Below are 24,768 nucleotides of genomic sequence, written 5' to 3' on the forward strand. Positions count from 1 at the left end.
AAAGAAAACAATATTAAGTTGTTTTCCTACAATTTTTCAAGTTCATGGAGAAACTTTTGGGTAAAATAAAATCAAATAATTTTAAACACATTGCATTCATGGTAGATTTCTGTGAATGTTTCTCAACGAACAGACACTAAAAATACAAATGCTAACATCAAGAGACCCACGTTTTACTGAGGTTAAAAGTAGATCCCTGTACTTGTAAAGACTGGGAATTTCTGCCATTGCTTAACTATTGCAGCAGCTGCCGCGAGTCAAAGTTATGCCCTTGACTGCAAGGAAGCAACACATGCAGTTACAACACTCCAAGGGGGCGGTTCTGAGGGTCAGATGCTCCAAGGAGGCGGCCGTGAGTGACAGCCGCCGCCTCCCACAAACCCTTTGCGTTTTGGTAAACAAGGAGACTCCAGCCCTCAGTCTGTAAATGAGGGAGGAACTTGGGGGCGGGGCCAGGGCTCCGGATGTGCTACTCCGAGAAGGCCTCCTATTCGTGGTTCGCAAAGGGCGGAGGATGTGGGAATTCTGATTGGTCTGATTCCCTGTCCGTAAGGGGATTGACGTCCTATGTCCCGCCGGGCCGCGCCTCTCGGGGCCGCGCTCCTCCCCTTGCGGGTAGGTGCCCGCCCCGAGCGGCAGAGCGCGTGCGCATGCGGCCCCACGCCGCAGCCTATCCCGCCCGCCGCACCACGCACCCTAGCAGTCAGTGGGTGAGCTGGGAGCCGCGGAGGTCACCGTGGGGAGGCGGGGCGGGGGCAGCATGGCAGCCTCCTTACGGCTCCGTGGAGCCGCCTCCGGCCTCCGGTACTGGAGCCGCCGGCAGCAACCGGCAGTGGCCAGCCTTGCAGCGGGTAAGGACCTCGCGCCTTCTTCCCCAGTCCCTCCTCCGGCCGCCCGCTTCGCGCTCCCTGATGGCTGAAGAGGTCTTTTCACCGGAGGCGCTGCGGTTGGATCGGGGCTTAAAACCCAACATTTTGACTGGTTCCAAGGCCTGGCCTCTTCTGCGGCCCGCGCCACTAGTGCTTCCCCCCATTCTCCCCACCCAGATGTAGATGAATGGGGTTCGGCGTCCTTTTGGGACTTAGGAAGGAATGGGAAGAGCTTGGGGTAGAGAGAGGAGTATTTGGGTCCGAGTCCTGCTTCTTTGGAGTTAGGGCTTTGAGGACAATTGGAGGGCCCAGCCCCAGGGACTACCCCTTACCCACCCCAGCGACCCCTGGCCTTGCAGCGCTGGCTGGCCTTGCAGCGCCCCGGGTGGGCGCGCTCTTCGGCCGCAGCCCTGATTTTTGTTTTAATCACCTTAATTGTTTCTGATGTTTTTACACAAGTGAAGTCTTACGAATCAGGTGATCAGTCTTTCCAGCAAAGTTTTAAGTCACCCTTGACCGGCCAGGCGGGCTTCCACCGCTTCTCTGTAACTGGGCTACCTGAAGATGACACTTCTGTCAAATTATTAACCAGAATACTTTCAACGTTCTCAAAATTGTGGCCTGAACCTATCCTGCTTCCGTCCCCTCCCACCCCTCATATCATTATAAGTTATGGAAGCTAACCATCGATTTAGGAAGAGGCAGTTTTTAGACCCACAGAGAACTAATCTTTCATTTTTCAGATGGAAGAAGCTAAAGCCCCTTGGATAAGTGAATTAGGATATTACAGCAGGATCTAGAAAGTAGTCCTTGATTCTTTATGATTCCTGCACTTTTCTTCTACAGCAGGATTCCTCTTTAATTGGAAAATAGGTTGATTTGTGGGGAAATTGCCATTGTCTTCCTGTAAAATTTTTAGTTTTGAAAATGCACTATTTAGCACGCTCATACTTGGGAGATTGAAAAAGCCTTGGTATTAATTTTTTCTGATCTTTACTTTAAAAAAAAAGGCTGGGAATTGAGTTCTTAACAGCTTCCCTTCCTCCCCCTCAGTAAAAATCTAAGCAGAAGAGTGAATTTCCTCTCTGGCTTTAAAAGGGAAAGCTCCATATGATGGGAGAGAACAGATGTCTGATACAGAATCACAGTTATGAGATACAAACTCACAGAAATTGCCAAACTTGAGTGTAACCACTGTTTGAGCTACATGTATTGAACTACAAAAAATGCCTCCTACACTGGAGATACTTAAAAAAAATCACTCTTCTGCAGTAGTAAACGTAGCACCAGTTTTCACATGAATGCACAATTCTTTCAGTTTTGATTAGTCAAGGAAGACATACGTGCTGTTTAGTGGTTTTACAAGGTGTTCTAACGGTATTTTAATGAACCCTTGAAGTACCTTTTAGAGTTACAGGAAAGTTCTTAAAATTTATGGAAGAAGAGTCTGAGGCCTGTGACTATAATAAGTGCTTCTGTAGACTGGAAAGGCCTACCTTGAAATGCTGGTAGACTACTTTGGCATATGATCTTGTTCTTTGACCCAAATACATTGTAAGAATATAGATTTATGACAAATTAAAAAAATTTTTTTGTGTGTGTGATGATTGTTTAAAATGCTTCAATAATTGTTTTTACTCTGTGGAATTGTTTTAAACATTTTTGTTAATTTTAATTTACTACAAAAGTGTTAACTTTTTTGATGTTGGAGTCTTAAAAGAAAAATTATGTGCCAGTTTGGAGTCTAGGAACATTAAGAGAAAGAACTGTGTTCAAATAGTAACATTATTTAGTGTTCTGAATTCTGTGGGATGTTTGTCTCCATGGTATGTTTAAGATGTTTATATCATATGGAGGGTAATATTATAAAGATCTATACAGTTATTTACAGCTTGAAAAAAATGACATCTAAAAGTTGCTGGTAATAGCATGTCTTACTTTTAAAATATTTAAAGCATTGAAAAGGAAATAGAAAAATGAGAACTATTAAACTAGACATACATTACTATTTTTTTCATACATTACTATTTCATCACCATTTAATAAAAGTAAGTTTTATGTTTTATCTTAAAAGGTAATTAAATTTAGTTTCAGACTTCTTTGTACAGACAAAAAAATGACAAGATGTTGACCCTCTACAGTCATTTGATTCACTAACAAGTACAAGGAAAAATAATTTGTAACGGATCATCTTAAAGCGACCACCTGACCAAAAGTGGAGTGGGAAAATTAGCCAGCATTATAGACAGAAATGAGAATACAGTTCTTTTTCATTATTGGCTCTTTGTGTGTGTACGAACTCTGCCTTCAAAACAGCATAACTCGTTGTATAAATCAAATATATGCCATTTTTTCCCTCTTTACATTAGCTTCTAGGGTTGCACATGAAACTCTGAAAAGCTGCACATGGTTCTGGGGACCAAAAGTTGACCTTAAACTTGTGAAATTGCATAAGGAGAATACAGTTGACCTTTGAACAAAATGGGTTTGAACTGCATGGGTCAGCTTATGCATGGATTTTTTTCAATAAATTTGTACTACAGTTGGTTTAACCTGCAGATTTGGAGCAGGTTGTGCAGGGCCAACTGTAAATTATACTTGGATTTTGTGAGGAGCGTCAGTGCCCCAACCCCACTCATGGTTCAAGGGTCAACTGTATTTCTAAAATAACTTGACCCAAATAATAAAGGCCTTTATAGAGTAAGTCACTACCCTTAGTTTAGTAACTCTTAGCATTAAAGCAAAAAGAATGCTTATGACATAATATGTGATAAAGTAGGACACAAAGGTGTGTATGCAGTATAGAGTCTCATAATGAAAAAATGCATTCAGAAGACTGGAAGGGCTATACAAAATGCTAACTGATTATTTTTGTGTAGTAAGATTAACTTTTTCCCTTATGACTTTATACTTTTTCGTATTTTTCAGTTTTCTACAATGAATTACTTTGATGAGAGAAAAAAAACTTTTAGAAGTGTAAAATAATTAACCTATTACCAATTTTTGCATTTTGAAACCTGGAGTCTCCTGGTTTTTGGTGGCACTCCATGTTACCAAGATATGGATAACTTTGTCCATGTCCCATTGGAGAAAAGGTCATAATCTGTAAATTTACATCTGTATATTTAGAAACTAACTTTGCCAAATTTTCTGGCTAGTTTCTTCTTCCTCCTGGCTGCCGCTTAAGTAGTGTTACGGAGAGTCACAAGAGTTTGCTGATTAGATACAATCTTTTCTTTAATCTCTAGTTCATTTCCTATTACATACTCTGATTTTTCACAGATTTTTCTCAAAAGATTTTTTAAAAAGATTTTTCTAAATCTTTTACTTAGGGCTGCCAATCTGTGAACAGTCATTTGCAGAGAGATGCAGGTACCATAATTGGTTTAGGTAATTTGGAACTTCACCATAGGTCTGGGAGGAAAGGATATTGGAGAGTCAACCTGCAGCGTTTGCTTAATGGTTGCTGCAATACAAATTACCTTTGATGGATCCACTTTATCACTGTCTTTACTCTTGCTTCAGCACTGACTTTTATCCTCATTTGATGAAAGCTCTCTCTAGTTAGTAATTCATTCATATAACACTATTAAACACTGTGTGCCAGTTTATTTATTTCATTTATTATAAAAGTAGTCATAAAAGTTATATGCACATGGTAAAAACTCAAAAGATTATAAAATGAAAAGTAAGAGTCTTTTCTCTAACTCTGACCCATCAGTCCAACTTTCTAGCTGTAACTGCTGTTTCTTAAGCATCTTACTGAAACTTGAAAACGTTTAATGCATATGTATTCTTTTTTCTCATATACTGTATGTTATTATATATAATGCTCTGCGTCTTGCTTTTTTTCACTTAATAACATGTCCTGGAGATTTTTTTCCTTATACTTTTAGATAGATATATCACATTCTTTTGAACATTACATACTATTTCATTGTATTGATTTTCTATGAAATATCAAGTACCTTGTTAATGTATATTTAGTTATTATAAATTAAGTGCCCTGTTAATAATGTGTATTTAGTTATTTATAATGTTTCTGTTGTTACAAACATTCCTATAGTAAACTATATTTTTGTGTTGTTCAGAGTTTATATGTAGTAGAGGTCAGCAAACTGTGGCCCAATAGCTGGGTCCCTGTTTTTGTAAATAAACTTATATTGGAAAACAAGCACAGCCACTTGTTTTTATATTGTGTATGGCTGTTTTAAAACTATAGCGGATGAGTTGAATAGTTGTGACAGAGGCCTCGTGGCCCCAAACTGAAATTGTTTACCCCCTCACCCTTTAAGAAAAAGTGTGCTGACCCCTTACGTGTAGTATAAATTCCTGCAAATGGAATTACTGGGTCAAAGAGTATGTACATTTTAAATTTAAATTTTATAATAAAATTCAAATGTAGATCCTTTTTTCAAATTGCTCTCTAAAAGGATGACATAAAATACAATTCTACAGTGTATGAGAGTATATGTTTTATCAGTCCTTTCTAACCAGGTGTGAGTTTATCAAAGAAACACATTTGTCCAGCTGATAGGTGAAAATGGTATTACATTGCTTTGTTTTGCATTACTCTAGTTATGACAGAAGTTGAGCATTTTTTCAAAGTTTTTTAAAAATATTTTATGTTAACTGTCATTTTGTGATTTTGGCATACTTTAAAACAATGGATTATTTACATTTTTCTTCCAGATTTTAAAGTTATTTGCATATATAGTAAAGTAGCCCTATTTCTATCGTGTGTTGCAAGTGTTCTTCCTAGTTATTTGTGTTTTGTCATGTTTGTGATTTTTTTTTGAGATGTGCTAAGTTTTTCCCCCTTCTTTTATTATGAACAATTTCAAAGTATTGAAAGAATAATGCCATGAACATCTGTGTACTCTTTGCTCAGTGTCAAAGGTTGTTAACCAGCCTTTTGCCATATTTGCTTTATTTCTTTCCAAGTATATTCATATCCCACCTGTATCATTTGAAATTAAAATGCAGACACTATGACACTTTAAACCCTAAATGATTCAGTGTGAATCTCCTAAGAAGGACTGTCTCCTACATAACCAAATTACCATTACCTAAGACAATTAGCACTTCCCTGGTATCATCCTAATATACAGCTCATATTTAAAATTTCATAATTTTCCTTAGAATGTCATAAGACTTTCACCCCCAACACCCAAATCCAGATCCATTCAAACTTCACACGTTGCATTCGGTTGATATATCACTTCAGTATCTTTAGATTGAGAAATGTCTTCTCTTGTTTGTTTTTTCTGTAAACATGTTGACTCTTTAAAAACAGCTTTATTGCAATATAGTTGACTTACAATAAACTGCACCTGTTTAACATTTACAGTTTGATGAGTTTTGACGTGTATATACCTGTGAAACCATCAAACCATCATCACAATCAAGACAGTGAATGTATGCATTCACCCCTCCCCCATCAGTTTCCTCATGCCTCTCTACATACTCAAACATCTATAATTGTACAGTTTCACTGGCTAGATAGATTCCTATCTTGACAGTTGTTTTTTGTTTCAGTTCTTTAAAGATGATGCTCTCCTGTTTTCTCACTGGCTTTGTTTCTGACAGGAAATCTGCCTTCATTCTTATCTTTGTTCCTTTGTACATAATGTCTTTTTTCTGCCAGTTGCTTTTGGCCATTTTGATTATGATGTGTCTTGGTATAGTTTTCTTCATGTTTCTTGTGTTGGGGTTCACTGAGCTTGGATGCATGGGGTTTATGGTTTTCATCAAATTTGGAAATTTTTCCCATTAGTTCTTCACATATTTTTCTTGTCCCCACTTTGCTCTCCTCTCATTTAAGGGCTCCAATTTCGCTATGTGTTTGGCTGGTTGAAGCTGTCTCACTGCTCACTAATGTTCTTTTTATTTTTTAAATTCTTTTTTCTGTGTTTTGTTTTGGATAGTTTCTGTTGCTTTGTTTTTAAGGTCACTGTCCTTTTCTTCTGTAATTATATTATAATCCAACCTATTACTCTGTCCTTTTACTACTGTATTTGAAATATTTTTCATATCTGTCTTTTCTATAGCCACCAGTCTTTATTAACTCTGCCCTTACTGTGGACTGAATGTTTGTAGCCCTCCAAAATTCATGTGTTGAAATCCTAATCCCCACTGTGGTAGTATTAGGAGGTGGGGCCTTTGGGAAGTAATTGGGTTATGAGGGTGGAGCCCTCATGAATGGGATTAGTGTCCTAAAAACAGGAAGGAGAGCTTGTCTTCTCTCTCTGCTCTCCAGAGATACAAGAAAATGGTCATCTGCAAGCCAGGAAGTGAGCCCTCACCAGATACTGGATCTGTTGCCTACTTGATCTTGGTCTTCCCAGCCTCCGGAACTGTAAGAAATAAATGCTTGTTGTTTAAGTCATCATAACAACTATACTATGGTATATTTGTTACAGCAGCTGGAATGGACTAAGACAGACCTAGACAGTCACTTTTATGTTGGTCTTTTTGCCTCCAGGCTCTTCCTTTAGTTCATCCATTGTACACTGCTGCCTCATTTCTGTCCTAAAGCATGGGTTTGGTCAGGTCATTTCTCTTGCCCAAACCTTTCAGTAACTACCTGTCTTAGTCTGTTTGGGCTGCTGTAACAAAATACCATAGACTGGGTGGCTTATAAACAGCAGAGAACTATTTCTCACAGTTCTGGAGGCTGGGAATTCCAAAATAAAGGTGCTGGCATATTTAGTGTCAGGTGAGGGCCCACTTCTTGGTTCAAAGACAGCCATCTTTTCACTGTGTCCTCACATGGTGGAAGGGGATGAGGGAGCTCTCTGCGGCCTCTTTTGTAAAGGCGTTAGTCCCGTTCGTGAGGGTTCTCCCCTCATGATCTAATCACTGCCCAAAGGCCCCACCTCCAAATACCCTCACACTGGGAATTATTTTTTCAACATAGAAATTTTGGGAGGACCAAACAAACATTCAGTCTGGGGTACCACCACTTGCTTACAAAATACACTCAAATTGTTTAGAGCATACTTCCCAGCCTTCCACATTATGGTTGCATTTTTTCTTTCAATCTTAATCTTGCTGTTTTGTTTCTTTGTGCGTCCTGTAGGAAGAGTGGAGGGCACTTAAAAATGAAGAACCTAGAGTCAGATTGGCTGAATATGAATCTTGGCATTACAACCTTATAAAGTCTTGGGCATTTTATTTAAACTAACCAAGTGTCAGGGACCTGAGCTGGAAGACAGGCTTAATGATGGGGTGGGATGACAGTGCTATTTATAAAGTACTGAGTATAGTGTCTGGCATGTAGTAAAATTGCCACAAATATTAACTTTTACTATTATTCATTTTTTTCTTGGCTTTCCTATTTCCTTGCATATACTCATGTGCATACTCATTCCTTTACTATATGGAGCTCCCTTTGTTCCTACTCTGATTCCATTTGAAAGCCTATACCCATCCTAGAATACTCAGGTCAAATGCTAGCTTTTTCAAGTTCCCAAACCAGATGAGTTCTTTAGTATCAGCATTATTTTTCATACTTTATCCTTCACTTTCATGTTTTAGTGTCTGTGTACATAGTCGTTCTCTTGTGTTTTAAGCTGGTTGAAAGCAAGGACTGTATGTCATTTGTGTCTTTGATGGCATCTGCCATGGTACATATGATAGTTGCTTCATATTTGTTGAATGTGTGAATGAATTATGGTTCTACCTTGCCATAGTTAAGTGTTTGACTTAGAGTGAGTTGCCTATTAAAATTAACTGCAGTTAAATAATAATATTCCTAGTTTCTAATGTTCTTAGTTAAATTATACCTTTTCAAGCTTAACACAGTAGTCAGGCATGCTAGTTGTTAGTACTAGAGTTCTCTTACAAAGTATACTTCTCATTCTGCTTAATATCAAAATAAAAATTCAGTGAGGTGTCATTTCTCTGTCATTAAACCCCTTGTGAACCAGAAAGTTAGGCACAGGACTCCTATCATACCCAGCATGTTAAACTCAGCACTGGTAAGGTGATGATGCACAGGAATGACACCCTCTTCAACAGAAATGTTAGAGACAGTCATGGAGTTCATAGGAATGAAATGTGCTTCTGACCCAAGAAGGCCTCTGTTTCTTAAGCATTAGGGCTTCAAATCACTTGCTTTTAGGAAATCTCATTACATTGAGATTAAGTTGAAGGAGGAGCAGGGATCCATTAGTTGGGAGGATCTGAAAAAGGGTGACTGTGATTAGTTGGTGCACGACACAGTTTTAAAACTGGAGTCCTTGAAAGAAAAAGGAAAAATAAAGCCGGGAAATGATACGGAAATGGGCAAGTGGAGTTATTTCTCTTTGTTCTCTCACTAGACTGTGAACTTTTGGAGGGCAAGGACCACCTCTTGCTTGTGTCATAGTACTTCATGCAGTAAATACTTGAGAGGAGTTCTAAATCTAGAAATAGAGAAATCGTGTCTAATATTATTTTCATGGTGATGCGAAGCCTGTCTGCTCTCTTGCAAAAAGCATTACCTTGAATTGTATGCCCCAGTGTGATTTCAAAAAGCCTTTTGTAAAAAGGAAGAAAATCAAATCAAACAAAATCTGCATACAGCTTTTTTTTTGTGTGTGTGTGTGCATTTATTTATTTTTGGCTGTGTTGGGTCTTTGTTGCCGTGTGCGGGCTTTCTCTAGTTGCGGCAAGCAGGGGCTACTCTTCGTTGCAGTGCGCAGGCTTCTCATTGTGGTAGCTTCTCTTATTGCGGAGCACAGGCTCTAGGCATGTGGGCTTCAGTAGTTGTGGCTTGCGGGCTCTAGATCACAGGCTCAGTAGTTGTGGCTCATGGGCTTAGTTGCTCTGCGGCAGGCATGTGGGATCTTCCCGGACCGGGGCTTGAACCCATGTCCCCTGCATTGGCAGGCGGATTCTTAACCACTGTGCCACCAGGGAAGCCCTGCATATAGCATTTTAAGAACAATTTTCTTTTTCTGTAAATGGAGATGCCCCTTCTCTGAAAGTGCGCGGAGTTGTTATCTCAGGATCCCGAGACTGTTACCCTGGCCATGGAAAGCCCATGGAAGTGTCCCCCTGCTCTCTCCTAGGACCCCATTTATAAACTGGTGACTTCTGGTTGAAATACATTCTTCTGGGTTTAACATTTTTATTAAGATTGTTTTTTATACCATTGGAGGGGATGGTTTCTATAAATGTGGAAGTGGGAAGGTAAAACGTTTTCCCATTCTTGGACCTTGTCCAAGATACAGGTTTTATTGAATACTTTCAGTTTTTAATACACATTATTAGAGAAGGTAATATAGATAAGAGAATCTAGGATACTTCACTTAACAGGTAAAGTATATAATAGGTATTTAATAAATGATAACATTAAGTTTATTGTTAAAAATAGTAAGGGGATGTTATAGAGATAGAAAGCAGAGGAGAGAATGCTTAAAATTTTATGATTGCTTCCTGGAGAACTATATACTCAGAAGTTAGTCTGCCTATACATTGTTGATATCTTTAAATGATCATTAGTTTAAAACTAATCTTTAAAAAGTTTTTTTTGATAGAAAATATCAAAATCACAATGACTTCTTCATATTGAGTGAATATTTACAAAAAAGCATGTTACTGCTCCTGTTAAAGCTAATGTATTGAAATCAGTGTGTTCTAGGTCAATGGCTTCTAAGACTCCAGTTGGATTCATTGGAGTAGGCAACATGGGGAATCCAATGGCAAAAAATCTCATGAAACATGGCTATCCACTCATTATTTATGATGTGTTCCCTGATGCATGCAAAGAGTTTCTAGATGCAGGTGAACAGGTAAGACCTTTTCTTAAGATTTTTTTAAAAACTTTATTTATTTATTATTATTATTATTTTTTTGGCTGTGTTGGGTCTTTGTTTCTGTGCGAGGGCTTTCTCTAGTTGCGGCGAGCGGGGGCCACCCTTCATCGCGGTGCGCGGGCCTCTCGCTGTCGCGGCCTCTCTTGTTGCGGAGCACAGGCTCCAGACACGCAGGCTCAGTCGTTGTGGTTCACGGGCCCAGTTGCTCCGCGGCATGTGGGATCTTCCCAGACCAGGGCTTGAAGTTGTGTCCCCTGCATTGGCAGGCAGACTCTCAACCACTGCGCCACCAGGGAAGCCCCCGATTCTTTTAGATTTTGATGTTTAAAAATGTTTTCTAGATTTTGATGTTCCACATTCAAATAAGTGACATCTTCTTAGAAGCATACACAATGGATTTGTAAAGTTAACTTGTTAGTTTTATTTCTCTATATGTAATATTATATATGTGTATATTATATGATATGTAAAATATGTGTACAAACACACACACACACACACACACACACACACACACACATGAGACCGTTTACTAGTAACTGAATTTAGAGTTTTTTTTCAAGATATGAAGGAAATTCTTCTTGTACAAGTTGTAGAGTGGTAATTGAGGGCTGAATGTAATCCCAGAACTGGGTGAATACTAAAAAATTCCTGAGAAGTATAGAAAAAGGTTAGAGAACAAATAAATTGTCAACTTCTAGGTAATAGGCTTGAAATAAATACTGAGAAAATGCAATGCATACATAAAGAACAGGTTTAAGCAACTTAGAGGCTACTTGCAGATCTGGATGTCCTCCATCTCCTCCTCCGTCATGGTTTGTATGCCATCTGGGGGTGGCAGCAGTGTTGTTTGAGGATGTGTGAGTATCATCTTGGAACTTTTCAGGGTAGGGTTGTGGCTGCTTATGCCCATATAATCTCTGAATATTGACACTGTACCACCAGTGCAGTAGCTTAAGTAGCTTAGGGACTTAGACTTGTTGGAGAGGTTTGATCAATTCTTTGTTCTGGGAAAGATGGCTTTACCATCTTCAAGGATGGTAAGGAGTTCCAAGCTGATATTCAGTCTGGGATGGATTGTTTTTCTGAGGAGATGGATATTACTTTTTGGGATAACACATCTATTTGATGTTGGCATTTTTCAGTGGTTTATATATTTATTTGTAAGAGTAACAACGGTACTTGGTCTCTAAACAGAGGAAATATCTTCAATTAAATACAGAATTTAATCAAAGTAATAACAGCATATTCTTCTGGCATTTTGGAGAATAATGTTCCCGAAGTTTTCATGTGTGTGTGTGTTTATGAAAGATCACATGAATTTCTCTTCCTCTTTCTACCCCTTCTAGTAATACAGAGGTGGAAATTGAATGGAAACTGATTTACCTTGGACTGGCAAAGCAGAAGCTTAGGGCCTTTCAAATTGTGACCAATGCCATTACTCTTCCCTCTATTACTGTAGCACTTAACAACTTGCCTATGGAGAACTGAAATGGTCATCATCCCTTTGTGAATCTCTTTTCTGCTGCTTGCCAGATTTCTGGAGCTTTCTGATGCTCTGCCTGACTTGCCTCATATTCTGAAGTTATCCTTTTACCTCCATTTCCTAACAAAATTCTTATTTTTTTAGTGTTGCTAATTTTAGGTAGGTGTGAAGGAAGGCCACCTTAAGTATAAGACTTACACTTGAGTGAAGGAGACATTTACATTTTAAAAGAGAGAGAAAAGAAACTAATATTTAATGAGTACCTCCTACGTGTCAGGTCTTTTACTAAATATTTTGTACATATTATCTAATTTTATCTTTGTAACAGAAGTATTTTCAGGAAACTGATGCTTGGAGAAGTTAAATAACATCCCCAAGGTTGCACAGTGAGTGAATGGCAGGAGCCAGGATCTGAACAAAGGTCTGTCTTTGACTTTGGAGCTTTAGCTCTTTTAATTACATGATGTGTAGTCACTAATTAATGAAATTTATGTATGAGACATTTTTAAGTGTATGTGTGACATCTGATGATTCTGAAATGTAGCTACCTGTTACCTATTTATAAACTAGTCTACTAGAAAACGAAGTGCCTAGATTTCTTTTGGATCAGTTAATGTCAGGCCAGTAATGATTATATACCACACCCTTGTATAATATGTTGTTTTGCACCAATGAAATTTGTTGGAATTAAATAATAGTTATCTATTATGATGGATTGTATAGTGAGTGGGTATACAGTGGGTTGAATAGTGGCCCCCCAAAAGATGTCCTACAAAATTCTTAGAAGAAAACATAGGGGTAAATCTTCATGACCTTGAATTTGGCAAAGGATTCTTAAATATGACACCCAAGATCATGAGCAACAAAATTAAAAATAAAACTTCATCAAAATTGAAAACTTTTGTGCTGCAAAGAACAAGGGCAAGAAAGTGAAAAGGTAACCCAAAGAATGGGATAAAATATTTGCAAATCATATATCTGATAAGGACTTGTATCTAGCATGTATAAAGAAGTCATACAATTCAAACAGAAAGACAAGTGACTCAATTAAATGGACAAAGGATCTGAATAAACACATGAAAAGATGCCAATATCATTAGTCATCAGATAAATGCAATCAAAACCACAATGAGATTTCCACACCCACTGGGTTGGCTAGAATTACAAAGGCAGATAACAAGAAGTATGGAGAAATTGAACTATCACACACTGCTGATGAGATTGTAATTCTACTCCTAAGTATATATGAAAGAGAAATGAAAACACATACCCACACAGAAACTTGTATATAAATGGCAGCATTATTCATTATAGCCAAAAGATAGAAACAACCTAAATGTCCCATCAGTGGTAAGCAAAATGTGGTATATCTATACAATGATATATTACTCAGCCATAAAAACGGATGAAGCACTGACACATGAAAGTCCAGAACAGAGAACTCTGTAGAGACAGAAAGTAGATTAGTGGCTGTTTAGTGCTGGCTGGGAGAGGAGGGGAAAGAGGGAGGCAGGCATAGGGGAGAGATAGCTAATGGATATGGGATTTTTTTTCTTGAACTGATGAAAAGTTCTAAAATTGTGTTGGTTGCACATATCTGTGAATACACTAAAAACCATCAAATTATATACTTTAGGTGGGCAAATTATATGTTATGTGAATTATATCTCAATAAAGTGATTTTTAAAAAAGATAAATGTCCAAGTTCTAACCCCCAGTACTTGTGAAAGTGACCTTATTTGGAAACAGGGTCTTGGCAGATGGAATTAGGTTTAAGATCTTGAGATGAGGTCATCCTGGATTTCGGGTGGGCCCTAAAGGCAATGATGAGTGTCCTTACAGAGAGCCACAAGGGGAAGGCCGTGGGAAGTCGTAGGCAGTCTTCAGAGTTATACTGTGGCAAGCCAAGGAACACCAGGGTCAGCCAGAAGCTAGTAGAGGCAAAGGAGGATCTTCCTTTGGAGGCAGCATGGTGCTGCCTACACCTTGCTTTCATACTTGTGGCCTCCAGAGCTGTGAGAATACATTTCTGTGTTTTAAGCCACCATGCTTGGGGTAACATTGCGGCAGCCACTGGAAACCAGTACAGCTAGAATCTACAAAATGGGTTTAGAACCTGCCCTTTCCACTTAGTATCTGCAATCTCAGGCAAGTTATTTAGTGTCTCTATATCTGTTTCCTCATGTGTAAAATAATAAGGATAATAATAATAACCTTTCTCAGGGAGTTGTTACGAGGATTAAATGAATTCATATATGTAAAGAGCTTAAAATGATGTTTGGCACAGTAAGGAGTGTGTGTGTTAGCTCTAAGTAAGTTCCCATAAGTCTTGGTTTCACCTCTGCTCTACAGAGCTGTTATTTCCTTTTCTAATGCTTTCTATTCACATGACAATGTCAGAGTCTCTCACTTCTTTGTGAAGAAAAGTTACTTTTTATTGCTTTGATCACTATGGGTTAAGGCTACCTTAGAATCTCTTAGCAAAACGGGATAGGACGTTCATTAATTTACTAATTTGACTGATGTTTCTTGAGTACTTTCTATGTGCTAGGTACTGGGAATATAGCCCAGAACAAAATAGTTACAGTCTTTGCCTTTGGGGACCAACAGGAGGTGTTAGATTATCACATCACACAAATATGTGATTCCAAATTGTGATGTGGAAAGAAGAAGAGTCTCTTCAGTTTTCAGTAAAATCTGCATTACGTTGGCTGAGAGGGCAGTCAGGGACGTTCTCTGAAGACTAGACATTTAGGTAGATAGCACAAGAATAAGGATTTATCCAGGTGAAGAATGGGGACAAAGGAGCAATTTTCTTTAAAAGTGGAAGCCTCTCCAGGTTTCTAGAGATTTCTACGTTAGGTCGACCGATACAGGTTGAGTACCTTGCATGTGTCTAGCAGTCCACCTAGTGCTGTGGAGAATAAAACAGGTTGAGTTGGATGTGGCAATGTATTAGATGTGTCTCAGGTGGCAAGACTAAATAATAGAAGGGAGTTTTTATTAAAATTGTATTTTGACAGTAATAAAGTGCTGAAGCAGGTTTTGAGGGGAAAAATAATAAGTAACTCTTAAGAGTCGTTTCATTTCTGATAGAGAGCTACATAAATATTGTGCTTAATCTTCACTCACCTACAAACAGAAATGCTGTAGCCTGAAATGAAGGTCATGGAGACGAGAACTCTTGGATTCCTGGATAGAAATCAGAGGGTTCTAGGACACAGACTCAGTTATTAGATTTTCCTTCTTTTCTTCTTCCTTGAGATACATAAGTGGGTGTGGGGAAGGAAGGAGGATGGGTTCTGGGTGGCTGCCTGTCCCAGATTAGTGAAGCGTGAGACTCTCTTAGCTTCTGCCCACAGCTCCCAGCCCTGCCCCGCTCCCAGCACACGGTGGGAAAGTTGCGTGGGCGATTCACACTGGGGCGGCAGAGCCTGGAAGGCAGAACCCTCTTTTCCCACGTCCCATCTCCCTCACCGCTCTGCTTCCTCTCAGAGTCTTGACTCTAAGAGGTCCTCTGAGTATTGATTACAACAGCAGTGGAGGGCAGGAGAACGTGAAATTGAGATAAATGACAGGAGAAGGGTAAAGGGTATAAAAAAGCTTTGGGCCTGAGGGGAAATATTCTGTCATAATAAAATGAAAACATTTGTTGATAAATGATTTTTATGCCAGCAGCTTAAAAACCGTTTTGGTCATTTGAGCAAGTGTAATTTCCTAAGACCCCTACTTTAAAAGGTAACGTTAATTTGGATGTGTGACTTCTGATGTGTTAAAATGTCAGTAGTACTAATTCATAGCTATATTTAGTTTTAAAATGTTTGATAAAGGAAAAAATGAGTTTCATTTTACTACTAAAAGACAAAGAGAAGACTTGGGATGAAATGGAAAAATATAGGTGAAAACTTTGAAACTTCTTGCCATTGTGCACAATAGTGCGGTGAATGGATTAAGAGTTCAAAAATTCAAATTATATTTGAGTTGACTCTTACATTTTAAGGACAGGTGTCCCTTCCTTTCCCTGATGTTACTATCTCAAGTGAAGTCGATGAAATGGCAGCCAAAGAAAACAGAATTTTTTTCCCTCAAAGTCTGCAGAAAACATGGCTAGTTGATTTCAAATGTCAACTGTGCTTTCAGTGGGAAATTTGCAGGGAGAGAAAGTACCAAACTAGACATATCTGGATCAAAAAGCAATCAATAGTTCTAAAGCTCTTTGGACATCTCCTTGAAGAAGTGTTTTTTTGTTTTTTTAAAAGCAAAAACTGGGCATTTATTGTTTCATGTAACTGAAGAGTTGGGGAGTGGCCTGAACCCAGGCACAGCCGAATTTTGGGCACAGATGTAATTAGATCCGTTTCTGTCTGCTTCTTGGCTCTGCTTTCCACGGGCCTGGCTCCTCCCTCCCCTCAAGGTGCAAGATCCACCTGCAGTTCTGGGTGAAGTGCTTTAGGGTGTTACCACCCTGGAGGTTTTCCTTCCAGCTGTACCTAGTAGTAAAAAATACTACGTGGGTTATGAAGGAAATAAAAACTTGGACATGTTAAAATGCTTCACGTGCCTGACTGTATTTAATGAACTTATTTATACCTTTACATGTTAACCAATTCTATTAGGGCATTTATAATTGGTTTAATATGTTACTTGTGGTCATTCCCATAAAAAATTTACAGTTTCCTCTCTCCGTATCCCTTTATTATATCTTTATTTCTGTTGGAAACTCGGGTTTAACATACAATGCATCATTTCAACTTCTAGCATCTATTCTAAGAATGTAACCCGTGATAATTATCAGGCCTTTGGGTATTAGAAATCATGAATCAATAAATTGTGAATGTAGTGGTTTAAAAGCATAAACCCAGGAGGAACCTGGCTGCCTGAGCTCAGATCTCAACTCCATCATGTGCTGGCCGTGTGACTTTTAGACAGATTATTTAACTTCTTTCTACTTAAATTTTCTCATCTTATAAAATGGCAGTAGTAATAGTACCTTCATCTTAGCCCTAGAGAACCTGGCACATAGAAAGTGCTGTTACTACTACCACTACTGTTACTACTGTTATGGTTGTTGCTTTAGTATCTATACCATATTTCTCCCAAATCTGCATTCCCCAACACCACACATATAAATGCACCACTGTGTTGGCTGAGTCACTGAGTCCAGAGTTGTTTGGAATAGAATTGTAGACATATTTTTATTTATTTATTTATTTTTTTGCGGTACGCGGCCCTCTCACTGCTGTGGCCTCTCCCGTCACGGAGCACAGGCTCCGGACGCGCAGGCTCAGCGGCCATAAGCTCACGGGCCCAGCCGCTCCGCGGCATGTGGGATCCTCCCGGTCCGGGGCACGAACCCACGTCCCCTGCATCGGCAGGCGGACTCTCAACCACTGCGCCACCAGGGAAGCCCTAGACATATTTTTAAATGAAAGAATGATGATAAAAATTAAAACCAAATTAGGAGATAAAGTGATTTGACTGCATCCCTGTTTAAGAACATATTCTGCAGAGTCCCTTGTGTCCTTTTATTTTACAGAAGATACCAATTTCTCTTTTTAAGCGGTAGCATCCAGGGCATGTGACTTGTGCTTCATTTTCATTTTCATTGTGTGGGAATTTCCTTGGAGATGCCTCTGAGTGGTGCCAAAAGTCTTGGGACTTATGCAGCATTTCTGTGTGAGTTTTCTGGTTGAACTAGGCTTAATTGGATTCTCTTGTTTTCTCTCTAAAAACTTGGGAACCACCTTGTTCCTGGGTTAGAAGGCTGAACATGTTTGGTTAAGTAATTCTATTGAGATCTAATCTGGCATCCACTCAGGTTTTGTTAGATGAGAACTTTAAAAGTCTCTTGCTGAGTGGGCTTCATCATTGTTGACCACATGTTTCAAGATGTAGGCAAAAACCGTTTTGGTCAGTTTTTTAAGGGTAGTGCAATTTTTTTTTTTTTTTTTTTTGCGGTACGTGGGCCTCTCACTGTTGTGGCCTCTCCCGTTGCGGAGCACAGGCTCCGGACGCGCAGTCTCAGCGGCTATGGCTCACGGGCCCAGCCGCTTCGCGGCATGTGGGATCTTCCCGGACCGGGGCATGAACCCGTGTCCCCTGCATCGGCAGGCGGACTCTCAACCACTGCGCCACCAGGGAAGCCCAAGGGTAGTGCAATTTTGAAGCAACAGTATGCATTTCTACTTGGAAAGATTAAAATACACTGAGTGGCAGGTTTAACCAAGGTCATGTTCATCTTGTTTCTTTGCAAGTTTCTCTTACCCATTTGCTTTATGTGGAAGCAATGCTGAGCTTCACTTATGTGACTGTTTCGTCTAGCAGAGACAGCGAGATTTTTCTCTTTATGTAAAACAACTAGGTTAACTGTTGTCTCCTTCCATTGGATATGTAAAAAGGAGGTGCAGTTACTTCAGATTGCTCTGGGCCCTGATGCCCCCATCATTCCTCCCGCCACCCACCCAGCAAAGCAGATTTTGTCTTTAATCTGTCCAGTTGTCTAATCTTTATATTGTACACCTGCCATTGGTGCTTACTAGCATACAGATGAATCTAGTTGCAGAAATTCTTAATGACTGTAGATATTGTGAAGGGAACCAATCTCCTGTAATCAAAATTAAAATAATGGAAAAGTAGGGTCACCTTAATTCACAATGGTGTAAGAATGAGGCAGTTGGAATTGTCAAGAGATTTTTCTGGGATGGCCATGACAATCAGAGCAGAGCCATGTTCCAGGGTCAGCCAGGTTAGTGACCGTCCACACATGTGGAGGTGTAGAAGAGTCCTGTTAATGCTTTACATTTGTACTGAGTCATTGCAGATGCTTCCCTGTACCATCAGCCCTTTTTCACAGAGTGTGTGCCTTCCTAGAATTTAAGGTTACTAAATGTGAAAAATTCCCTTGGCTAAGTTTCCTTTCTACTTTGGAGATAGAAACGCTTGAAGATAATCCAAGTCACTATTCTTATTCTGTAGATTCGTAAACTGAAGCCAGAGAGGTTAAGTGATTTGCACAAAAGCACAGATGATTTAGTGGCTGAGCTATAACTAAACCCAGTCTCTGGCTTCCCAAATTAGTGTTCCTTTCCCTGATCCATGCTGTCTTTGCTTATCCATTCAATTAGCAAATGTAACTGAAGGGACTCTAATTAGGTTGGCTCCTAAAGGCTTTTGTGGTGAGTGTCAGACTGGCAATAAGGTTTGTTTTTTTCCTGCCAGCTTTTGAGTCATGGCCAAATTTTGTTAGTCAGTTATTTCAGAGTCTTGAAGTCATCACATGGAAGGCAAGATGATTTGAATAACTGGACACACTTGTCTGTCTAATAAACATGCCTTCTGTAGTGCAAATTAGAGACTGTTATTACAATGTACCAAATTTATATAGTTGTTACATATGGAGCAGTTGTGGCCAGTACAGTGGTGACATTCCAGCTATCACTATCATTGTGTGTTTTTTTCCAGACCTGTGAGCTTTGACACTACTTTCCTGTATATTTGAGGGGTTAGCAGTACTCTGGCAACCCAGGCATCCCAAGAAGCAGATGCTAGGGATGCAGGGGGCTGATTGGCCACCCCATGCACTTGGCAGTTGCATGAATTGGCACAAGAAGCTTGGAGGTGTGAAGTATTCCTAGATCTGTGAGCTAATTGTTGGTACCCCTGAGGGCATGTCTCAAGGAGCTATCTAGATGGAATTGAATTTCCTTCAGTGGAAGAGACTCTGAATTCCTAAGAGAAAGTCTGAAGTTGACTCTTAGACCTCAGGGCTGGCTTACTACAGTCCCTGAAAGATCAAGAGAGATGGAGCTGAGATAGAAGGAAAGGCAGCTGAAAGGTATGCCACCATTTTGCATGCCTTTATTACTTCATTTAAATAGGATGAACAGATGGGGCTCTCTATGTAACCCATATTCTTGACACAGTCCAAGAGTAGAGAATTATGACTCCTATAGCTTTTCCTTTTCTTCTCATCTTACTGAGCTGTTTTTTTTCTTAAGGAAACTTGAATTGTTTGCCAGGAAATAGTTGCCTCTTTTCAAATCTCAGTATTTGTTTGAGTGTAAGAAAGGTTTTCACCTAACTTAAGTATTACTTTGTAATTTGATGGAAAAAAATTTTTTCCAGAATTATTTGTGGCCGATCCCCACTATATATCAAAATATACATATTGTTGAATGTGCCACTTTGTAGACTCTAAAATGCTGTATTGCCTTTAGATGAGAGAGACTGTCTTTTTTTTGTTGTTTTTGGCTTTAGAGTCTGAGGTGTTTAATATTATCACTTAGTACACAAAGTGCCAGGATACTTGATTATCCGAAATTTTAGAATACAACTTATGAAATTATGTTAAAACTGCCTTTATGTAGAATTTGATTTAGAAGCTGATAGTCTCTTACGGAAGAATGAAATGTAATTGCTTCTAGCTCATAATATTTAGATTGCACACTGTGTTTGGTTTCTCATTCTTTCATCAGCTGTACATCAAAGACAGAAAGAAAGTGTTTCGTTTACTTCCACCACATGAAAAGCAGAGGCGTTCCCATTCCTAAGATGCTTATGTGCCAGTTCTCCTATGGAGAAAGTTTTGATTATCCTCCTGATAGTTCCTTGTCTTTTCTTTAAAGAGAGAAAAGGCTTTGGAAAGGAGCTTTCGTGATAATTGGGGTGATAGATTCTTTCTGTTAAAGGAGAGTTTCAGTCAAGAAGTGATCTCCTGGTCTCTTCTGGCCTCTTTGGTTGCTGACCAGCTGGCCAGGTGTATCATGGTGTATATATTCGAGAGAGCAGGGGGTGGGGGAAATGTGAGTGAGGGTATGTACACCCATACTTGTAAACATATGTACAGAGGATGGGCAGAGCAGCTTTCTTGTACAGTATGTTCATGGTCATCATTAAAGCAGAAGTCAGGGTTCTGACTTCTGAGAGAGAGAGCGTACCTTGATGCCTGTTCGTATGTTGTTGTATATATGGTTTCCACAGGAGACCTGACAGCTCATGCTCTCAGACTTCATGGTGGTACTCACATTCAGTGCAGTGCATGCTTATGTCCTTGTCTTGACTTTTTATAAAACAGGCTTAATTTTTTTTTTTCTTGAAAATAGAGGCTGGAAGATAGTGGTAATGGGGGCCTGAGAATTTACTTGTGGATTTTGCTGCCGTGAATTAATTGGTGTATCCTGTAGTTCAGCTACCAAGTCTGATATACGAGAATGTTTTTCTTAGAGCATCTACCAAAAAGTATGCTGTTTAAGAATCCAACTTAGAGGAATCCATGAGAAGTGTGTCCGTTCCCAGGCCTGTTGGGTTTTGCCCTTTTCCCCCTCAACTCACTTCACACTTTTTAAAGTAAACAGTGGATGTGATTCCATAGAAATTGCATCTGTATGTGTGAAGGAATGGACTCTATTTTAGGCAGTAACGGGTTTTTTTTGCTCGTTTTTTGTTTTTGTCATTTGAAAACAAGGATTAGTTTTTATTCACTGTCACTATTATGGGCATGCATAAAAAGTGGATCCTACTTGTACTGTAGGAGCTGCTTGCATTTAATTTAAATAATGTGCCGTTGCAATTTTTTTTTTTAAAGGTAGTGTCTTCCCCAGCAGATGTAGCTGAAAAAGCTGACAGAATTATTACAATGTTGCCCACCAGCATCAATGCAATAGAAGCTTATTCTGGAGCAAATGGAATTCTAAAGTATGTATTTCTCAACTGTAGATATGTTCTTGTTATGATAGTTTATGAATTTCACATTTGTTAGAACCATTGTGAAATTACAATTATGTTTGTTAAACCTTCTTGTACTGTATTTTTATGTCTTAAAAGTGAATGGTGTGGTTTCTCTCATTGTAAAGGGTTATTTTTTCACTGAAGTCAAGTATGTGACTTTTGGGAATACATTTTTTTTGCTTTCTGTTTCTTCCCTTTAATCTTGCGTTAAACTTACATTGGTAACCTGTTTAAGAGATTTTTAAAGCTTGCATTTTAAACTGTACAAATGTTACAAGCATAATTTTCTTACGGTTTACAGAAATTCAGGAAGAGATTTCTATGAAAAATGAAACGAAGCATTGGAAAGAACACCATTATTTAAAATTTATTATAAAATAAAAAGTTATTGTATGTCCTTTGGGTTAGTACATCTGTAGTAAGAACTTTGAGAGGGTGGAATTAAAGATTAGCAGTAGCTCTTTAAATAATATATAATTTAGGTCAGAGTTTCCTACCCAGTAACTAGCTTCCCTGGCTTTGAGAACCTTTTGGTTACTTGCTACCTATTGCCAAACCCTTGTGGTTATGTTAGGATGACAGCGGTTGAATTTAGTTTTCTGGTCTTACTGATTCCTGTTCCTAACTTGTTTTGTTGTTGAAGTTCAGCAGAGAGCTAGAGCAAACTGGTAGGCTTTGTAGACACATGAAGGGCTAAAAGAAAGGGTTTAATTTCTTGAAGCTGTAATACATGAAATTTGAGGTTTTGGGAAATTGAATTGCTTTGGAAAACTAGCAAATTTAGAAGCAACAGACACTTGAATATTAGGCAGAAAACTGATAAGATAAATGTTTAGATTTCAGGGAAAGTTGAAAGATTCTCATTTTGGATGGAGCCCTCAGGCCCACAGTGTGTATGTGGTCCTGAGGTGACCTAGCTGTCTCATGACCTAGTCTGTTCCAATTATGCCCCTGTTTAACCTCTGAAGAAAAAGTTACTAAAAACTTTGTGGAGACAAAATCCTACGTTTATTAATATCCTTTACTCGGAATATGGTGGCCAACAACCAGGGCAATTTTGTCTAGGGAGTGCTTTGAAAGATTTTGGCTTTACATTGAAGTGTAATTTGCTTCTCATGGGTAGTTCTTTATTTTCTTTTGGGTCCGGATCATTTCCCCACACCCTGTGCGTGTATAATTTTTGAGACCATTTCCCGTTTGCTTAAAGCTTTAAGATCTTAAAAATATTAATATCACAGAAGACTGGTAAACTTAATTCTTATATTTTAGGGTATGTAAAGTGGAATTCCACATACTGAGGTGATCTATATAACAGAGTGTGCTATTTCTTTTCTATGGAACATACCCAGCCGTTGCATTTGGACCAGATCAATTCATATGTCTAAAATTGTTGTTTAAAGCATTTTGCGTGCTATTTTTTTCTGTAGAAAAAAATTTCTTTTTTATAGTTTTCAGCAATGATTTTCTATTTCCCCTTCAATATTTTTATTTATTCAGTTCTAACTTTCCAATCATGGTTATGATTAAATGTCCTCTGGGTTAGTTTATCTGTAGTAAGAATTTTGGGACGTTTGAATTCAAGGTTAGCCATAGCCCTTTAAATAAATTGTAATTTAGGTCGGTTTCCAAGCCAGTGAAGATAGGCATAGATTATAGACTGTAAGGTATATAGTCTGCACTTATAGTGCAAACAGAACTGTTTTACTTTAAGAATGCCACTTAACTATTGATGTAAAATATGATATATGAAAAGACTGCTTCCCCCTTTTACCAATGTTTGTATATAAATTTACTGTAAAGAACAAAAAGTCTCTGTGAGATTTATAGGTCCATTCCTGTGTTTTCCTTTCTGCCTGTTTGATGTCTTATTTTGTCTTTCCAAAGTTGCAGTTATTAAAGAATATGCCATCCTAAAGCAAATGGCTAAATTTTAACTGCTTATGTTTATTCTACCTAGTGGAAATGAAAATGGATATGTGAAATTTGCAATATGGCTTGTTAAAGACAAATAAATTACTTTTTAAAGAGACCCAGCTACTTTACAAACAAAAATTTAAATCCTACTAAATAGCCCTTTTAAAGTTAATAGGTGTTTTAAATTGCTTACATCTTAGCTTACCTATATTATTATGGTTAGTATTTCACCTGAAACCAGAATTTATACCATATAGATTATTAGATTATTTTGGTTTCTTTGAAATAGTTCGAGTTTACTTTGAACTATAATTGATCTGAAAATGAATTTGAGATTTTGAACCAGTTCTAATAATGTTTTTAATATTAAACCAAAGACCTCCTTGATATCTGGTGAATTTTAGCAGATTCTGATATAGGTAGTTGCATGAAATGCTTATTCAGAGTTGTAAACTATATTTTTCAAATTATAAAACTATAGTTTTTAAAAACTATATTTCTGTTCATTTACTTAGAAAAGTGAAGAAAGGCTCACTATTAATAGATTCCAGTACTATTGATCCTATGGTTTCAAAAGAATTGGCCAAAGAAGTTGAGAAAATGGGAGCAGTTTTCATGGATGCCCCTGTTTCTGGTGGTAAGTGGTAGCTAAAATATACGCACATCTATTCTGTTTGTCATAAGTAACAGTTATGATTTTGTGCTACCCAAGATATATCCAGTTATTTTTAGAGCTATTGCAGATTCTCAATTTCCTCATTAAAAATAAAAACAAAGCAAAACTGACTTATGTTATTTAATACTCTTAAAATACAATGCTTTTTCTAAATTCGGATAATAGGATATTACAGCTTTGAAGAGCTATGAATTTTTGGTCCAAATTACTGTGGGTAGGGATAGATCGATTCCTAGAAAATTTTAACTTTTCAGAACAGATTCAAGAAATAATTAGCCTGAATAATCTTGTAAC

At 38.4% G+C, this 24,768-nt stretch overlaps 1 protein-coding gene across 3 annotated transcripts in view; it reads left to right on the forward strand.

Moving 5' to 3' along the window:
- The first annotated feature begins 658 nt into the window (after window positions 1-658).
- The window catches only part of HIBADH (3-hydroxyisobutyrate dehydrogenase), a 104,990-nt gene continuing 80,880 nt past the window's right edge, over window positions 659-24,768 (forward strand). Inside the window, exons 1-4 of one of the 3 annotated variants that reach the window (XM_030857412.3) lie at window positions 659-851; window positions 10,488-10,648; window positions 21,742-21,851; window positions 24,314-24,435. In XM_030857412.3, the coding sequence (XP_030713272.1) occupies window positions 761-851; window positions 10,488-10,648; window positions 21,742-21,851; window positions 24,314-24,435 (484 nt within the window). In that variant the 5' untranslated portion in view covers window positions 659-760. Of the gene's footprint in view, window positions 852-10,487; window positions 10,649-21,741; window positions 21,852-24,313; window positions 24,436-24,768 lie in introns of those variants that run through there. The other 2 variants (XM_070046331.1, XM_070046332.1) reach the window with 2 other exon arrangements.

This window comes from Globicephala melas, chromosome 9 (assembly GCF_963455315.2).
Source record: "Globicephala melas chromosome 9, mGloMel1.2, whole genome shotgun sequence".
Lineage (NCBI taxonomy): Eukaryota > Metazoa > Chordata > Mammalia > Artiodactyla > Delphinidae > Globicephala > Globicephala melas.